The sequence below is a fragment of the Phoca vitulina genome, unplaced genomic scaffold (assembly GCF_004348235.1).
Source record: "Phoca vitulina isolate PV1807 unplaced genomic scaffold, GSC_HSeal_1.0 scaffold26, whole genome shotgun sequence".
Taxonomy (NCBI): Eukaryota; Metazoa; Chordata; class Mammalia; order Carnivora; family Phocidae; genus Phoca; species Phoca vitulina.
In genome coordinates this window covers 1,537,318-1,553,202 of record NW_022589729.1, presented here as the reverse complement: position 1 = coordinate 1,553,202, position 15,885 = coordinate 1,537,318, and the positions used below count along the sequence as shown (strand labels likewise).

Genomic DNA, 15,885 nt, shown 5'->3' with positions numbered 1-15,885 from the left:
TCCCGGGATCGAGTCCCGCATCGGGCTCCCTGCTCAGCGGGGGGTCTGCTTCTCCCTCTGACCTTCTTCCCTCTCGTGCTCTCATTCTCTCTCTCAAATAAATAAATAAAATCTTTAAAAAAAAAAAAAAAAAAGAATGTGATACTTATTATCACAGCAAAGGCCAGAAACCCATTTCATCAAGATGTTATCATTGAAAGGAATGCAGTGGGATCTAACTTTGAAACTGTGAGCTACCTTGGGCTAGCAGTTTGCAGTGGTGTCGAATAGAAAGTCACCATCTCTATGCTTCCCTTGCAAATTTCAACTATTCCATGGTTCCCCTGTGAGGTCACCATCACACCCCAGCAGCAGTTTGAAAATCTAAAAAAACTGCAAATCACTGACATAATCTAACTTGCAAGTTTAGAACGCCCTGATGCCTTTGGGGGTAGAGGTGGGTAGAGACCAGGAGCCTGGTGAGGTGGTCATCACAAGCTTCTCAGGTAGGAAAGGACAATGCAAACTGCAGCACGGGGGAAGACATGAGAAGAAGCAGAGTTGGGTACACTGATCCACAGTTCTTGCTAACTAAATGTTATAAAAAAGGAGTGAGGTGCACAAGAGGGAAAACGGAGGGGTTCCAACTATGTGTAGTTAGCGATACTATTTAGCAGAACATGTGTTAAGTATTTTGATAATCTTACTTGAATCTCATTGGTTCCCCTTGCAATCCTGTCTTTTATTTCATGCACGAAAAACATTATTTTGAGTGGGTCCTTTAGGCTCGGCCAGAATGCCAAAAGGTTAAAAACATCTACTGACTATTGGACATGCAAGTGTGAAATTCAGGAGAAATAAGCAAAATGTAATTAAATGTACATAATGCAGTAAAAGTTGCATGGATGTCTCGATTGTGATTGGAGCTGTGGGTGTAGATACAAGTTTTCAAACAGGAGTAAGAGGCTGAGGATCAAGGGCAGAAGCCCACACTCAAACTTTCTTTCAAATGATTACATTAGACAGTGTGGTATGGGGGGGACATTCCAGGCTCCCGCACCACACAGAGCACAGCCCAAACTCTGGCTCAGCCGTTTAATCTCAGGACCCTCATGGTTACTTCACCCATAAGGCAGTAATAAAAATATGCACCCAGGGGCGCCTGGGGGGTCAGTTGTTAAGTGTCTGCCTTCAGCTCAGGTCGTGATCCCAGGGCCCTGGGATCGAGCCCCCGCATTGGGCTCCCTGCTCAGCAGGGAGTCTGCTTCTCCTTCTGCCTCTCCCTCTGCTCCCTCTCTCGCTGTGTCTCTCTCTGTCAAATAAATAAATAAAATCTTAAAAAGAAAAAAAATGCATCCAGAGTTGCCCAAGTGAGGATCAAACGAGATCCCAACCACAATGATCAGAAATACTACACCCCCTGATGTCCACAAACAAAGCACCAACAGCCGGGAAAACAATAGAAAAATTACATCTTTCAAATGCACCTATTTTGGTTTTATTCCAACTACTTTCAAGGGGCAGAGACATGAATCACTACACAAGTTATTTGAATTATAAGTTAATAAACGTTTACGTTAAATGCATTATCTTACAAAGTAACAACCTATGAGAGGATATAGAACATTATGTGTTGCTTCTGATACTTCTGTTGACTTCAATTTAACTGTTCCCTTTCCAAAGGTAAAATGAAGGCGGTGAGCTGTTTACAGGAAGCCAAGTGACTGTGTCCATCAGGTCGACGTTCTGAACATCCTCTTCTTCAGTTCACCTGTCTTCCGCTCTAACTGAGCACCAGCGTCCTCTGTGGCCTTTTCAATGCCTTCATGGTATTTCTCCAAAGCAGCTTTCAAACTCAGAAATATTTCCTAAGCGGAAAATGAAATGGAGTAAGAATTATCCCGTGCATCAACCTAAACTGATAAGAGTTACAAGAATTCTAACCATCTCGTTAATATTTATTAATAACATTTTAAAGCCTAAATGATCTCATGCGCACACCCATGCACACACACATGGACCTACTCGTTTTAAAAATTCCTTCTTTAGGCGGAACAGACACATCAAAAAGGTCTGCTGCTTAGAAAGAACAGAGCAGAGAGACATGTAACAAAGACTTGGATTTGAAGATATGAAGAATGTATTTGTAATTGTCAAGGAAAAGCTTTTACTTTGGAGCTTTTCATCTCCAGGCAAGTCCCTGGGTTACTCGGGACAACTAGACCCTCTGTGTCTGGCCCCAATCACCAATGAAAGATAGGTCAACAGATTTTTTTTTTTAAAGATTTTTTATTTATTTATTTGAGAGAGAGAATGCGAGACAGATAGCATGAGAGGGGAAGGGTCAGAGGGAGAAGCAGACCCCCCACTGAGCAGGGAGCCCGATGTGGGACTCGATCCCGGGACTCCAGAATCATGACCTGAGCCGAAGGCAGTTGCTTAACCAACTGAGCCACCCAGGCGCCCAGGTCAACAGATTTCATAAGTCATCTGTATGACTGAAAAATACACGTTAGAGACACTTTAATAAACTTATCGGGTAATTCTACTATAAGCAATAATAAGTTTTCTAATAAACCTATGTGGATGTGCTAAGAATTAAAAAAAAAATGAGAGAACAATGTTTATAGATGGGATAAAATAATAAAAGAAGCCAGTTGGCCTGCAAACACTCACACTCATCCAGTGCAATTTTGATCCTTGTATTATTCATTTTTCTTGAACAAAACAATTCTCAAATCCAGACACAAGAAGTGGTATTCTAAGTTGATGGTTTTTCATCACTGAAATAAAACAGCAGTTCTCTTCCAATGGGAGGAAGAAGTAGTAAATGGGTACAATGTTCTCAATTTTAATCATCCCTGCCATTAAATTTTTCTTAAACCTATAGTTTGGTACTACTTAGCTTAGTTTAAATTTTAGTGTAGATACTATCTGATTTTGAACGAACTATACAGATTATAATTTAATATATTACAATTCATAGTGTTTCATAAAAGAATGAAACTATTTCCAGACTCTGTCATCTATGCAAGTTTGAGAGCTATTGCTCAAGATTCAGTGAATATAAACAGATGCTTAAGGCTAAACACTTTCCAAAAATCCAAACACAGATATTTATTAAATCCTAATACAAAAATAGAAGAGTCTATTTAGATTTCTAAGATCTAATTGGGCATCAAATTACTACAACTGTGATGGAATATGAATCATTAAGAAAATAAATTAAACATTTTTGAAAGCTTTATTTCTTCAATCTTAAAGGAAAAACAAGGTGAAATTAGTTGCTAGCTTGTGTAAACACCATTTAAAAAAAAAAAAAACTCAGCACATTCAGCAGCTATAGATCAATTTAACTTCCTAGTTCCATAGGAGTGTATATTTATTCTTACTAAAAAGGAAGCTGAATAAATTTGGTAGAAAGATAGTACTCATAAGAAACTATTAAGACTAAGTGTGGTTAAATAAAGATACACAATCTAAATATCTGAACCAACCACTTCAACACACCTAAAGAAACCATTTCCTTCCAAGAACAAAGATACTCTCATGGAGGAACCAAACCCCACAGGTTGAGCCACCATATATGACATGTTAAAGCCCATTCCAGGGGTGCCTGGTGGCTCGGGGTGGGGGTTGAGCATCCGACTCTTGATCTCAGCTCAGGTCTTGATCTCAGGGTCATGAGTTCGAGCCCCATGTTGGGCTCCACGCTGGATATGGAGCCTACTTAAAAAAAAAAAGAAAAAAAAAGCCCACTCCAGGGCACATCAACAGAAGGCAGCAAGCACACATCTGAAGTAACAAGGCAACCCTCAGAGGATGTTAATGGCAACAAGCACAGCCCTCACAAATGCTATTTCAGTTTCCAATTAAATTCTGTATCCAAGTGGAACTTTAGATTATTAATCCACATCTAATCCACAAAATAAGTACATCTTACGGTGATGACTTCACTAAAGTGAAATATTTTTAAATTCAGTCTGGTTCTGTGGTGTCTCTGTGGTAACCACCAGGTGCCTGTGGCTAGAAAACGGACATTTAAATACCTCCGGGCTCCTGAGCTGCTGCCCAGACACAGGGACCCAGTGGCTCCCGTACGGAACAGGACAGAAGAACATCCCCATCACTGCAGAAAGTTCTACTGGCCGGCACTGGTCCAGGGAACTGTCTCACTTTTACATCAGATAAATTGAAGAGGACAGTTGACCCTTGAGCAACATGGGTTTGAACTGCACGGGTCCACTTATACACAGATTTTTATACAGTATGGGATTATAAATGTATTTTCTCTTCCTCATGATTTTCTTCCTAACATTTTCTTTTCTCTGGCCTACATAATGTAAGAATACAGTACACAATATATATAGCATACAGAACACGTGTTAATTGGCTGTTTATCTTACCAGTAGGCTATTAGTCAACAGCAGGCTATTAGTAGTTAAGGTTTTAGCAAGTAAGAAGTTACATGTGGATTTTCAACTGCATGCGGTTGGCACCCTGAGTCCCTGGGTTGTTCAAGGTTCAATTGTATATAATATACATGGGGTTTTACAGCCAATCATTACCCAACAAGTACATATTTAATTCATCAACAAAATACATTATTGAGTACCTTCTAGAAGTAGCACTGTGCATAAGTACACTAGAAAATGCAGATGTGCTTTCTACCCTGAAGGAACATATAATCCAGACCAGACTGGACACCAAGCGCTTACAGGATGGCTAAATTTTGTACTATATTTTAAATATTTTACATTTTAAATATTATTTCATTATAATTAATTTAAATGTAAATATAAATAGCCATATGTTGCCAGTAGCTACCTACTGGACAGCACAAATCCAGATTATCTGGAATCAACTAAAAGCACTAGTAGTATTTGAGAGAGAGAGATCGAAGATATGTCACAGGAATCAGAGACTATACTTTCTAGTAAATTGTAAATAACTGAAATGATTAGCTTAGATCTAAAGCTTTAAAAGTCCTAGAAGGCAGGGATCATGTCTTCCTTATTCACTACTGACTCCAAGTCAGGTGGCGCCCCTGGCGCCCAGAAGATGCACAGGCCATAGGTGAACAAGGGACTGAGTGAATGCACTACAGGGAAACCGGGAGTTCCCGTTTTAAGCAGGAAAGTATAGCAACAGGGATAGTTTAGCAGGATAAATTTGGCAGTACTTAGCATTCAGGGTAGATCTGATGCAGAGAATCTCAAGTCAAGGAAGAAATTTAGCAGATTTTTGCCACAATCCATGAGCATTACAAAATTAGGTGACAGAAGCAGAACAGAAAGGGGTTGTGATGAACAGTATCAATGACGTTTAAAAAAATCTGAACACTAACCGGGTGCTTGTCTGGATGTCAGGATTATCTACAGAAAGTCCAAAATTTCAACTCCTTGCAATGGAAAAATGATGATGCCATCAAAGCATAAGAAGAAATTTGTGAAGAAATGGAGTAAAAGGGAAAGAGAGAGAGGCAGAGGGGAAGGAGAGAGACAGTGAGGAGGAGAGATGCTGGAAGCTGCTAGAAATCATTCTATAAATGTTATTCTTGTTGTGATGAGCGAGCCCACTGAAAACATCCGGCAGGCAGCTCCACTAAGGAGCAGGGATGGGGTGACTGGACAGAACAGGACACCAGTTTAGAAACCGATCTAAATAAAGGTGTTAACTGAAAGCAGCAGAGATAAGGATCTCTGGGAAAGAATATTTAATGAAAAAAGGGATGTGAAGATCATTAGGATCTTAGAGAAACTGCATCCAGAACAAATGGGCAACTGTAGCCTGTCTTTTCCTTCTCATGGAGGGTGATTATGAAGGAAGCTAAAAGGAGCTCTTTGGAAAAATGCATCATGATTCGCCATAGGATTTAGACTCTCCCATGCTGCTCAGGACACATGGGTATCACAATGCAGACTGGGAAAAGCTACAACAACTTAGCAACTTCAACAACTGTATCCAAAGTTCTGCTCAGTGGCTCTACGCCACTCTGAAGGAAGAAATATCTACTGTAGCAAAGGGCCCAATTCTACTCAACATTTTTATTTTGGAGAATATGCATGTTGATCAAATGTGCAGGTGGCGCTAAGCCATGAAATAAATGTGAATGATACAAAGATTTAAAATGACCTTGATACTTTGACATCTGCATAAAAGTAAATAGATGGAAGCCTTAACGAAATACTAGTAAAATTCTGACTTAAAAGTCCCATGAAATGGTTGCATTCATGTACGGGGAAGCAATTCAACTAGGCAGAACTACATGCGGAACGGATAGGGGTCATTTAATTGATCAGCAGCTCCGTATGAGCTAAGTGGGCGAGATGCTGCTGCTAGAATCCAAGCCAGTATTACACTTCAGTACCAGAAGCATTGTGCTTTGGGACTGGTCCCAGCATTATCTGGAAGGCTATGTTTAGTCCTGGGTCCTACATTTTACACAGAATAATGACAAACAGGAAACAGAGGGGAGAAGACAGTAAACAGGATAGTAATGAATCTGAAAATTAAGCTATATAAAGAATGGCTGGAAAACTGGGGCTCATTAACCCAGATGAGAAGGCTGGAGGAACCCATGATCATTATCCTCAAATGTCTGAAGTGATATTAAGCAGAGGATGATACAGATTTGTTCCAGAGAGATCTTGGTTCACTTGAGTACAGAAATTATATTTTAAATTCGAAATAACATTTTAACCACTAAAGCGGTCCTAGCAGAACAGCCTGGGTGGTTATGAGCTCGATGATATTGAAAACAATGAAGCAGAACCTATCAATGGTTCTCAAAAGCCACAGTAAAAAATTCCAGTTCATGAACCCCGTTGCTGATGATTCTAATTCAGGACATTTGCGGGGGGGGTTGTTTGTTCATTTTTGAATTCTAATACGCAGCTGGTTTTAAGAAACACCATGCTAGATGACCATCCAAGTTTACAAATATTGATGAAAAACTACTACATATAAGGTGCCATTCCAGGCATGGTTTGACAGGACATACTAAGGTAGAAAATACATGATTGCTACTGTTGAGAAACTGAACATGTTCTTGGCGAGACACAGACATTAAACACAGTGACGTGAGGCTGGCAGGGGCACCTTTACGACTGATGGGCTGGAAGTGCTGAGGCACATAGTAGCTGGTTCGCTAACTGGGCCTGACCATGTGATAACAAATAAATATTCACTGATTGGGGCGCCTGGATGGCTCAGTCGTTGGGCGTCTGCCTTTGGCTCAGGTCATGGTCCCAGGGTCCTGGGATCGAGCCCCGCTTCGGGCTCCCTGCTCCGCAGGAAGTCTGCTTCTCCCTCTCCCGCTCCCCCTGCTTGTGTTCCCTCTCTCGCTGTCTCTGTCAAAAAATAAAATCTTAAAAAATATATATATATATTCACTGATTGATTGCCCTGATTAAGAAGTAGGATTAAATATCTCCTACAATCTTTCTAACCTGCATTCTAGAGAGAAACAGAGAGCTGGGCGTTGGTGAATATCTCGTTCAGGGGCAGGAGAAAGAGAAGCAGTTGAAATGTGGAAAGAAAGGGAAGAACACAGAAAGTCAGGACAGCAGACTGGGCCGACCACAGTAGGGAAGATGGCCATTCTCTTTTCTTTTCCTTCGTTCCGACCGTCCTTCCTTCCTCCCTTCCCAGCAGCCTTGAGACAGCACTTGGGGTACGTCTACGCATGCTTCCATGTGCACGGGTAGCGATGCCATCTTTCGAGAGGATACAGGTTCCTGAGAACGGGTGAGGGGATTGTCTGCAGTGGCTTTTAGTTTTAGGACTCCTTGCAAATTGGATGTGGGTGGTGGAAGGTAGAGACAGCAAGTATTTAAATATTTCTCAGGTATCAGAGTTTTAGGAAACCTGGATCCAATATGTCAATAAAGTGAAGGTGAAAAAGAATGAGGGGAAAAAAGAAAGAGGCCGTGGGATTTTACACGATAAAAAGTTGTTTTTAGTGATTTCTAGTAGAGCATTTTGGGGCAATCTGGAAGATACAGGTCAAACTTCAAAAGTTAAGAGAAAATGAGGTATAATACATGTATCAGGAATAGACGACTTCTTGGAGACACTGGCAGTTAAGAAAAGGACAGAAAGAGGTAAACATTTGATGTTTGGCGCTGTACTAACATTTTGGAAGGACAAAAATGTAGACAATGTCTGTCCTCATTAAACTTAGAACTGTTTATGAAACGATAAAATAAATACACTGAAACAAGCCAAGAATAGAAGCAGCAAGTAACGTTAGGCAATTATGATAAAGATATCATGAAAATTCTCATCACATAGGGACCACCCTCAGCTATTCTGTTTCAGGTAATAGCTCAAACACATTTAACACTGATGGTGAGAAACATTTTTTTTTTAATATTTTATTTATTTAGTCAGAGAGAGGGAACACAAGCAGGGGGAGTGGGAGAGGGAGAAGCAGGCTCTGATCCCAGGACCCTGGATCATGACCTGAGCCGAAGGCAGACACTTAACCGACTGAGCCACTCAGGAACCCCTAGAAATACTTCTGAGATCCTTTTATAAGGACGAAAAAATGCAGAAACTTTTTAAAGGACATTACTTAAAATCACTATCCAAGTTCATCTATCAAAAAAGTTCAGAATGAGCACTGGGTATTATATAGGACTGCTGAATCACTGACCTCTACCTCTGAAACCAATAATACATTATACACTAATTGAATTTAAGTTAAAAAATAAATTAATTAAAAAAAAAATTTCAGAACCTTTATGGAGCATGCACTCTTACAGCAGAGCACGGATGCTCGGCTAGGTCAGGGGAAAGGACATGGGGGGAAAAATGTATGAAGGAGGCATAAATCCAAACAAACAGTGGTAATGGAAAAGGGGCTGTAAATGGAATCAGAACCAAGGAACTGGGGATCAATCTCTACTTCACAGAGCCAGCAATATCCTGAACATGAGGGCGGCAGAGTCGCCACGGTAAGCTGGTGAGACCGTTAAAAAGGCACCTGTGGGCACCCACTCACCTGAGACTTCAGCCTCTCCCTCTCAGTGGCATCTTTCAGTTGCTGAATTCCGAATTTGATTTTCTGGATTTCTTGATTAATTGTGGTTACTCGCTCGTAGACAGCTCCTCTTTTTTCCTGAACTTTATTGCAATCTCTAAAGGAAAACAGACAGCTAAATTTTAATTCCGCTCAAGCATCTGAAAAGGAAAACATGAAACTCTAATTTTGATTCCAAAGAGATCACGTATATTTGTTTGACAAACCTAAACCGCTTCTCGGGACATACAAGCAAAGAGCTGCAAACCCCAGAGGGTGCTGGAGCCGAGGGCTGTTATTTACGCCGGAGACTTTAAGGTGACTCCCCAGCTGTGCTCACGTACGTACTACTGGGAGGAATGTGAACTCAGGACAACTCTTCTGCAAGGCAGTTTGGCAGCAAATACAAAATCCGCCTGTTCTGCCCTTTGTCTTCATCCGCATGAGGAAGAACAAAGGAAATTTTCACCACGTGCAGACTGAAACAAGGACATCTCATAGACGTATCTGGGGGTGTATTCTAAAAATATATTCTGAGAACTGACGGGAAGAAGGCTCTACCACGGGAACACCCCAGCATGCTGGCTAACGGCCATAAAACGCTTAGTGAAATATTACTTCTTACCTGGATTTAAAAAATAAATAAATAAATAGGACCTTTTCTCAAAACATGGATGCTACAATGCCGGAGCCCAGCTGGACCGTAAGATGGACCAGGTGACTCATCTGATGCAGCCCTAGCCCACTCCTCTGAGTGCACTGAAATGGGCAGGGGCACCAGAACCCTTTTGGAGAATCCTGCAAAGGATGTGGAAGCGTGATATCTGGAAAGGGAAAAAACTAGGACCTAAAACAGCTCTAAATCTAGACCCAGCATTATAAAATTCATAATTAATTCATCTTTTTTTATTCACCCAAAGGTGGAATACCCTGTTGAAATTATAGGAGTTTCGGGATCTTAGGGGGGAAAAGTGGACTAGCTTTTCCCAATTATTTTCTAACACATTAAACTGAAAACAAGTTCGTACTCAATCACTGTGCGTTTGTACTGCTTGACATCCTCGTGCTTCTTATTTATTTTGAATTGCGCCGTGGCGAGTTTTTCCTTCTTCACGATCATTAGTCTTTTGAAGGAATTTTCTTCCGTCTTCAATTTCTTCAACTCTGACTCATCACTCTCAATTTGGTCCTCCAAGTTCAGGCTCTATAGTCGACAGGAAGTACTTAAAGTCGATACAACCAATTAGGATTTATAAACAAAACAAACATCTATTTCCTGGGATGAGCTATAAGAAGATACAATTTGAAGATGAGATAGAACTATTTCAGGCCTAAAGCCGAGGAGAAGAAGGCAAAGTGTTGGGAGGGGACCACAGCAAGGCACTGGGGACGCTGGGAAGGAACAGGACCCTGGGCAGGGCTACATGAAGGGGGTTTGGGTCTGTATTAAAGTAGGAGGAATAAAGAGAAAAGGGGAAACCCTAGAACCATTAAAAGCAGTGAACCTCAACCTTCTTTTGCTGACTCTGGATGGCAGACAAGGGAGTGTATGGTTGGGATAGAATACCTCAGGTCACCTCGCCTTCTAACCCCTACTTCCCTCAAAAAAAGAAATCCTTTATCAAATGCAGTGTTAGTGATCCTGGGGACAGCGTGGGTTACTATGATCAAGTTAAGAAGTAAAAAAGGATTTTCAAGCTTCTAGCCTGGGAAAATTAATGTTGGCATTCACTCTCCATCTTCAGGGCAGGCACTAAGGGCATAAACTTAAATCGCAGGTATGATGTGAGACCGTGAGTTGGGACTTTGGGCTTACTGGTGAGATCATTTCCAACTGTTAGAACAGGTTTAAAATTCCATTACTTTCCTCCAAAATATACACAGCAACGTGCCATGTTAATTAATCATTCATTTCATCTGAAGGCTAACAGAGGTCTTACCACTGCTGTGTTTAAGAAGAAAACTGTTGTATTGCTCAGCGAACACTGCCACATCTATTATACTCTAGAATGATCCTGCCTTTCTTTAGGAAAAATAGTAACACAAAGTAAAAGCAAAGCCAAGGAACTATAGTAAACTATTCCATAATAAAAACATTAAAATTCCACACAATACAAACCTCTTTTAAGATGCTGGTTAATTTTTCCCTGTTATCTGCCAGGTCCTGTATTTTCTTCTGATGTAACTGCACCTCCAGCTGACATGAAGGCAAGCAGTCGACGGAGTCTCTATAGATTTCATACTTTTCCATCACTTCTTGCTTTCAAAGAAAGAAAACATAAAAACCAGTTTGATAGTCTCCTTTATGAAACTGCAGTACTGTCAATTTGTTTGCTCTTAAATAATTTCTGCACTTAATACTGAAAGCTTAAGAGCAGAGAACAATTAAGTTTCTAGGTCAGTAAGAAAGCGCTATTACTGACATGTGTCTAAGTACATATAATTATGCTTCTTAATTGCCAAATATCCTTACACAAAGGAAAACTGCCACAATTTTACTAAATCACTCACTGAAGTACCTTCCAAAGGTTATTCATGATGATTTGAAAAGAGTTCATGTCTGCTAATATTCAAACTGCTCCTAATTACTCCTGGGCAAATTGTATTACCAATTATGATCTTCCTATTCATCTGTATAATAACTATTACTACAGCTGATTCTTTTTAAAAGATTAATTCCTCTTCTAAAATTAGAAAATGAACATGTAACAATACCGACTTACTTTTCTTCTCCCCACTAGCCTATCCCTCCAACCACCTTCTTAACCAATTGGATTTTGTCTTCAGTGAAATGCTTAATCATATCATTACTCATTTTTGTTGTCTTTTTTCTTACCAATCTGTAACCACTCTGCATCTTTGCATGTTATGGATATAATCCCTTTACCTCTCATATGCATTATAAACATGATCCATAGGTCTCCTTTTCTCTAACTTAATTAAAAAAAAAAAAAATCTATCCCGGTTCAAGATTATACAAATGTTCTCCTAAAATTTCTAAAATTGTTGAAGTTTTAATCCACATAGAATTTATTTTTGTAAATGGTGCAAGGTATAGACCCAGCTCCCTTTTCTTCTATGTGAACAACCAACTGAACCAGAACTGTTTTTTATTAAATAAACTACACTTTTCTCATAAATACTCAGATCTAGTTTTTGGCTCTCATTTCTGTTCTCGTAATCATTGTCTATTCCTGGGTGATAATTCTTAATTATCAGGAATGACTAGAATAGCAAATTCAGAGGTAAACCAGAAACATTCTGTTAATTGATGGCTTAAAAGCTCTGCCCCACAAAGGATGCTAACTTGTCTGCCCCCTTCTACTTCTGTCACACCGTGCCTCTATCCATCTCCCACAACAACCCATCACCTTGTTAAACATAAATTACATCATGTTCCGACATCCCCCTTTAAACTAATCAGTGGTGTACCCTTGCCCCTAAAGTAAAATCCAGCTCCCTGAATAATCTGCCTATTGCTTATTTTCCTATGGTCACCTCATGACCCTTGCCCCTAAAGTAAAATCCAGCTCCCTGAATAATCTGCCTATTGCTTATTTTCCTATGGTCACCTCATGCCACTCCCCTTCTTATGCATGAGGCTTTGTTCCTGGAACATACCTCGCTTCCTCCTACCTCAAAGAATTTGCATATGCTGTTCCCTCTGCCTCCAATGGTCTTCCATGTACAAATTTAGTAGGATAACCACGGTTTATTCTTCAGATGTCAGCATCAATTTCTACTTCCTTCCCCTCTCCACCCCAGATTTCCAAAATTTAAATTAGGCTACCCTCATTATTTCAAAGAACCCTATACTATTTTTTGTTTCTCTTTTTGGTGTTTCTTAAAAAAATATTTTTAGAGCAGTGTTAGGTTCACAGCAGAACTGCGCAGAAGGTACACGGATTTCCCATGTACTTCCTACCCCAACATGTGCACACCCTATACGTATTCATAATATATAACCTGTAATTATATCACTGATTATAAACTTAATACTTTTCTCCATCATATAAAGTAAGTCTCAGGAGGACAGAGAATTTCTGTTCTGCTCACACAGGGTAAAGTCTCAAAAATTTGTTGCATCATTGAACAAATGTCTTGAAATTGTACTTCTTTTCCCTACACCTACTTTAGAGGAGAGCAACATATCAGAGACAAGGGCAAAAAGCTTAAGAGGAAAAGAAGTGTAGATAAACTGGAAATCACAAAATGTACCCACGATTAAACAAAAGTTGCTAAAAAGAAAAAAATATATAGAAAAGCATTAAAATCAAAAAAAGGAAATTCACCCTGGAATTTTTAAGTTTCTGGACTGTATCTTTCATTTTTTCTTTATAATTCTTTAGCTTCTCTGGAGAATCCACAATTTTTGTTTTCAAACTCTCTTGTACTTCTTTCAAAGAAACTACTGACAATTTTAGTTCATTCTGTTGAGAAAACATATTTATATATTAGATACAGTAATAAAATTGTTAACTTACCATTACAATAATGGAAAAGAACAAAGAAATTGGGTCTGTGCTCTTTGTAGTGGGGGAACAATTAAATTATGATCACCTGCTTATTTGCTCCCTTTTGTCTATGGGCCAAAGACCAAGCCCCTAAAAGCAGGACATTCAAGGTCCTTCCCTGTGTACTTCTCCTGTCCTTGCAAGGTCCCCTGCTGCCAGTGCCCCACCATACCTACAGCCTGCTAATACCAGTCCTAGGTTTGAACAGATGCAAGTGATGTCTCTTTGATCAGTACGGTCCTCCTGAATACCATCATCCCACCCCTGTACCGCCTCTGAGTTTCATTAATCCTTGGAAATCCTGCTCCCACTTCCCCTGCATTCCTTCTATGAACAGTACAATCACTGTACATGCAATGCTGTAATTATGTACTTAATCTGTGTGGCTGAATTTGACTGAGCAGCTTGGGGTTGTGAGAAGTTATCTTTGTTCTCCCAGAACACAGACAAAGCCATAGCACTGAGCAGGCGCTCAATACATGCCTGCTGAATTAAAACAAATTTCCTTCCTCTCCTGAATTTCAAACCATTTGCAGAATAGAGGTGAAGGGCATCGGAGATTTTTGTGAAAACTTTTCTGCAAGTCTAAAATTATATAAAGATAAAAAATATTCATATGAACTTCCTCCCCAAGTATTAGTTGATAAATTATGTTTACATTGTTTTGAGATACTCTCTATGTATCGATATGGGAAGATCTCCAAGAAATATTAAGTGAAAGAATCAATTATAGATCAACAAACAACACAGGCCCATTTCTAGGAACACTGAATAATGAAATGGCAATAGATAACTGTATGTGTCTATGTAAGTGCATGCAACGTCATGGAAAGGAATGGGAAGGTGCAACCTGGGGGAAGCAGGCCCAGAGAAGAGGGCCTTCTGTGTCTGACTCTCTGTCTCTCTCACGATACACACACACACACACACACACACACACACACACACAGAGGCACGTCATTTGAGTCTTTTATAACAGGAATGTATTATTGGATGGCTTCTGTAATTTGTCTACAAATTACTTTCAACTAAAAAGAACCACAAATGATCTTACATTTTGATCAACTCAGAGCCCAAAATTGAATGTTTGACACCATATGTCTGTTATTCTAGCAAACAGTCACAACGTCTACTCTACTCTCGCATGCTCTACAAAACCAGAGCCCAACCTCCTTACGACTGACGTTGACTTTCATCGCGTTTCTTCCCTTTATAAGAAGCCTAAACCCGATACTATAATTACAAAATGATTTTGTTTTAAGGTAGATTTAAATGGGACAGAAAAAAATGAATAATAAAATAACCAGTCAATACTACTCAGAAGAAAGCACTTGCTAATAAAAAGAGTGACAGAAAAATACAGAATATATTACACCAAAGTAAATTTCAGGTGGTTCTATATAGCGTGTTAATAGAGAAGACATAAAAGTACAATGAGACAAGCTGGGATTAAAAACATGAGAAATGGGACAGGGTTTTCTATGTATAGAACTAAGGCCACAAACCATAAAGGCCATGTCTATAAATTTTACATTAAAAACATAAGCCTTCTAATGGAAAAAAAATCACGAATTTAAAAGACAAGTAGTTAATATCCCTAATTCATAAAGTTTCTTTAAAAAAAAAATGAAAGAAGCCAGGAACACACATAGTTTACAAAATAAGACATAACAACAAACCATTGAAGAGGATGTCAAAATCACTAAGAATCAAAAAAATCAAAATGAAAATGAGGTGTTTTTTTCCTATAAAAGCGACAAAGACAGAGAAAGCAAACTAAAAACCTCCCATTTTGGCAAGACAGTAGGGAAAAGAACACTCTCATATTCTACTGGTAGGAAAGTAAATGGGTATCTTTTTAGAAGCCAGCTTGGCAAGGTGGGTCAGTTTTAAATGTGCATTCCCTTTAACCCAGAAATCCTACAAGCAGGAATCTGGTCTAAGATGAAAAGCAGCCTGGTACACAGATCTCGGTGTGTGAGTACGTGAGTGGGTGTGCAGCATACACACGCTGCTGTCTAGTAGCAGAAACATTAGAAGCCAGTGAATGTCCACCAACAGGACACCAGAAGGATCTACATCAGTGTGACGTACAACCATAAGCAGCCATTAAGATAATGAGGCTCTATGGTGGCGTGGTAAGTATTCATACTCTTTTGTTCAGTGAAAAAAGGCAGGTTTGTGGCATGAAGAGTCTCACAGCTCTGAGGTAACATTACACATGGCTCTCTGCATAGAGAAATATCGTCTATGCACACACCAGACTGTGTGGTGAGCCACCGGGTGATTTTTACTCTCGTCACACATTTCCATGTTTCCATTTAAAAAAAAAAAAAAAAAGGTAGTCAGCTATTATATTTAAACTGA

The 15,885-nt window shown here is 39.6% G+C and overlaps 1 protein-coding gene across 1 annotated transcript in view; it reads right to left on the bottom strand.

Annotated features, from left to right (window-relative positions):
• Nucleotides 1-1,457: 1,457 nt before the first annotated feature.
• The window catches only part of NUF2 (NUF2 component of NDC80 kinetochore complex), a 30,191-nt gene continuing 15,763 nt past the window's right edge, over nt 1,458-15,885 (bottom strand). Inside the window, exons 10-14 of the mRNA XM_032422291.1 lie at nt 13,297-13,434; nt 11,124-11,264; nt 10,033-10,208; nt 8,987-9,122; nt 1,458-1,847 (exon numbers count right to left, since the gene is read on the bottom strand). Of these exons, the coding sequence (XP_032278182.1) occupies nt 1,713-1,847; nt 8,987-9,122; nt 10,033-10,208; nt 11,124-11,264; nt 13,297-13,434 (726 nt within the window). The 3' untranslated portion in view covers nt 1,458-1,712. The remainder of the gene's footprint in view (nt 1,848-8,986; nt 9,123-10,032; nt 10,209-11,123; nt 11,265-13,296; nt 13,435-15,885) is intronic.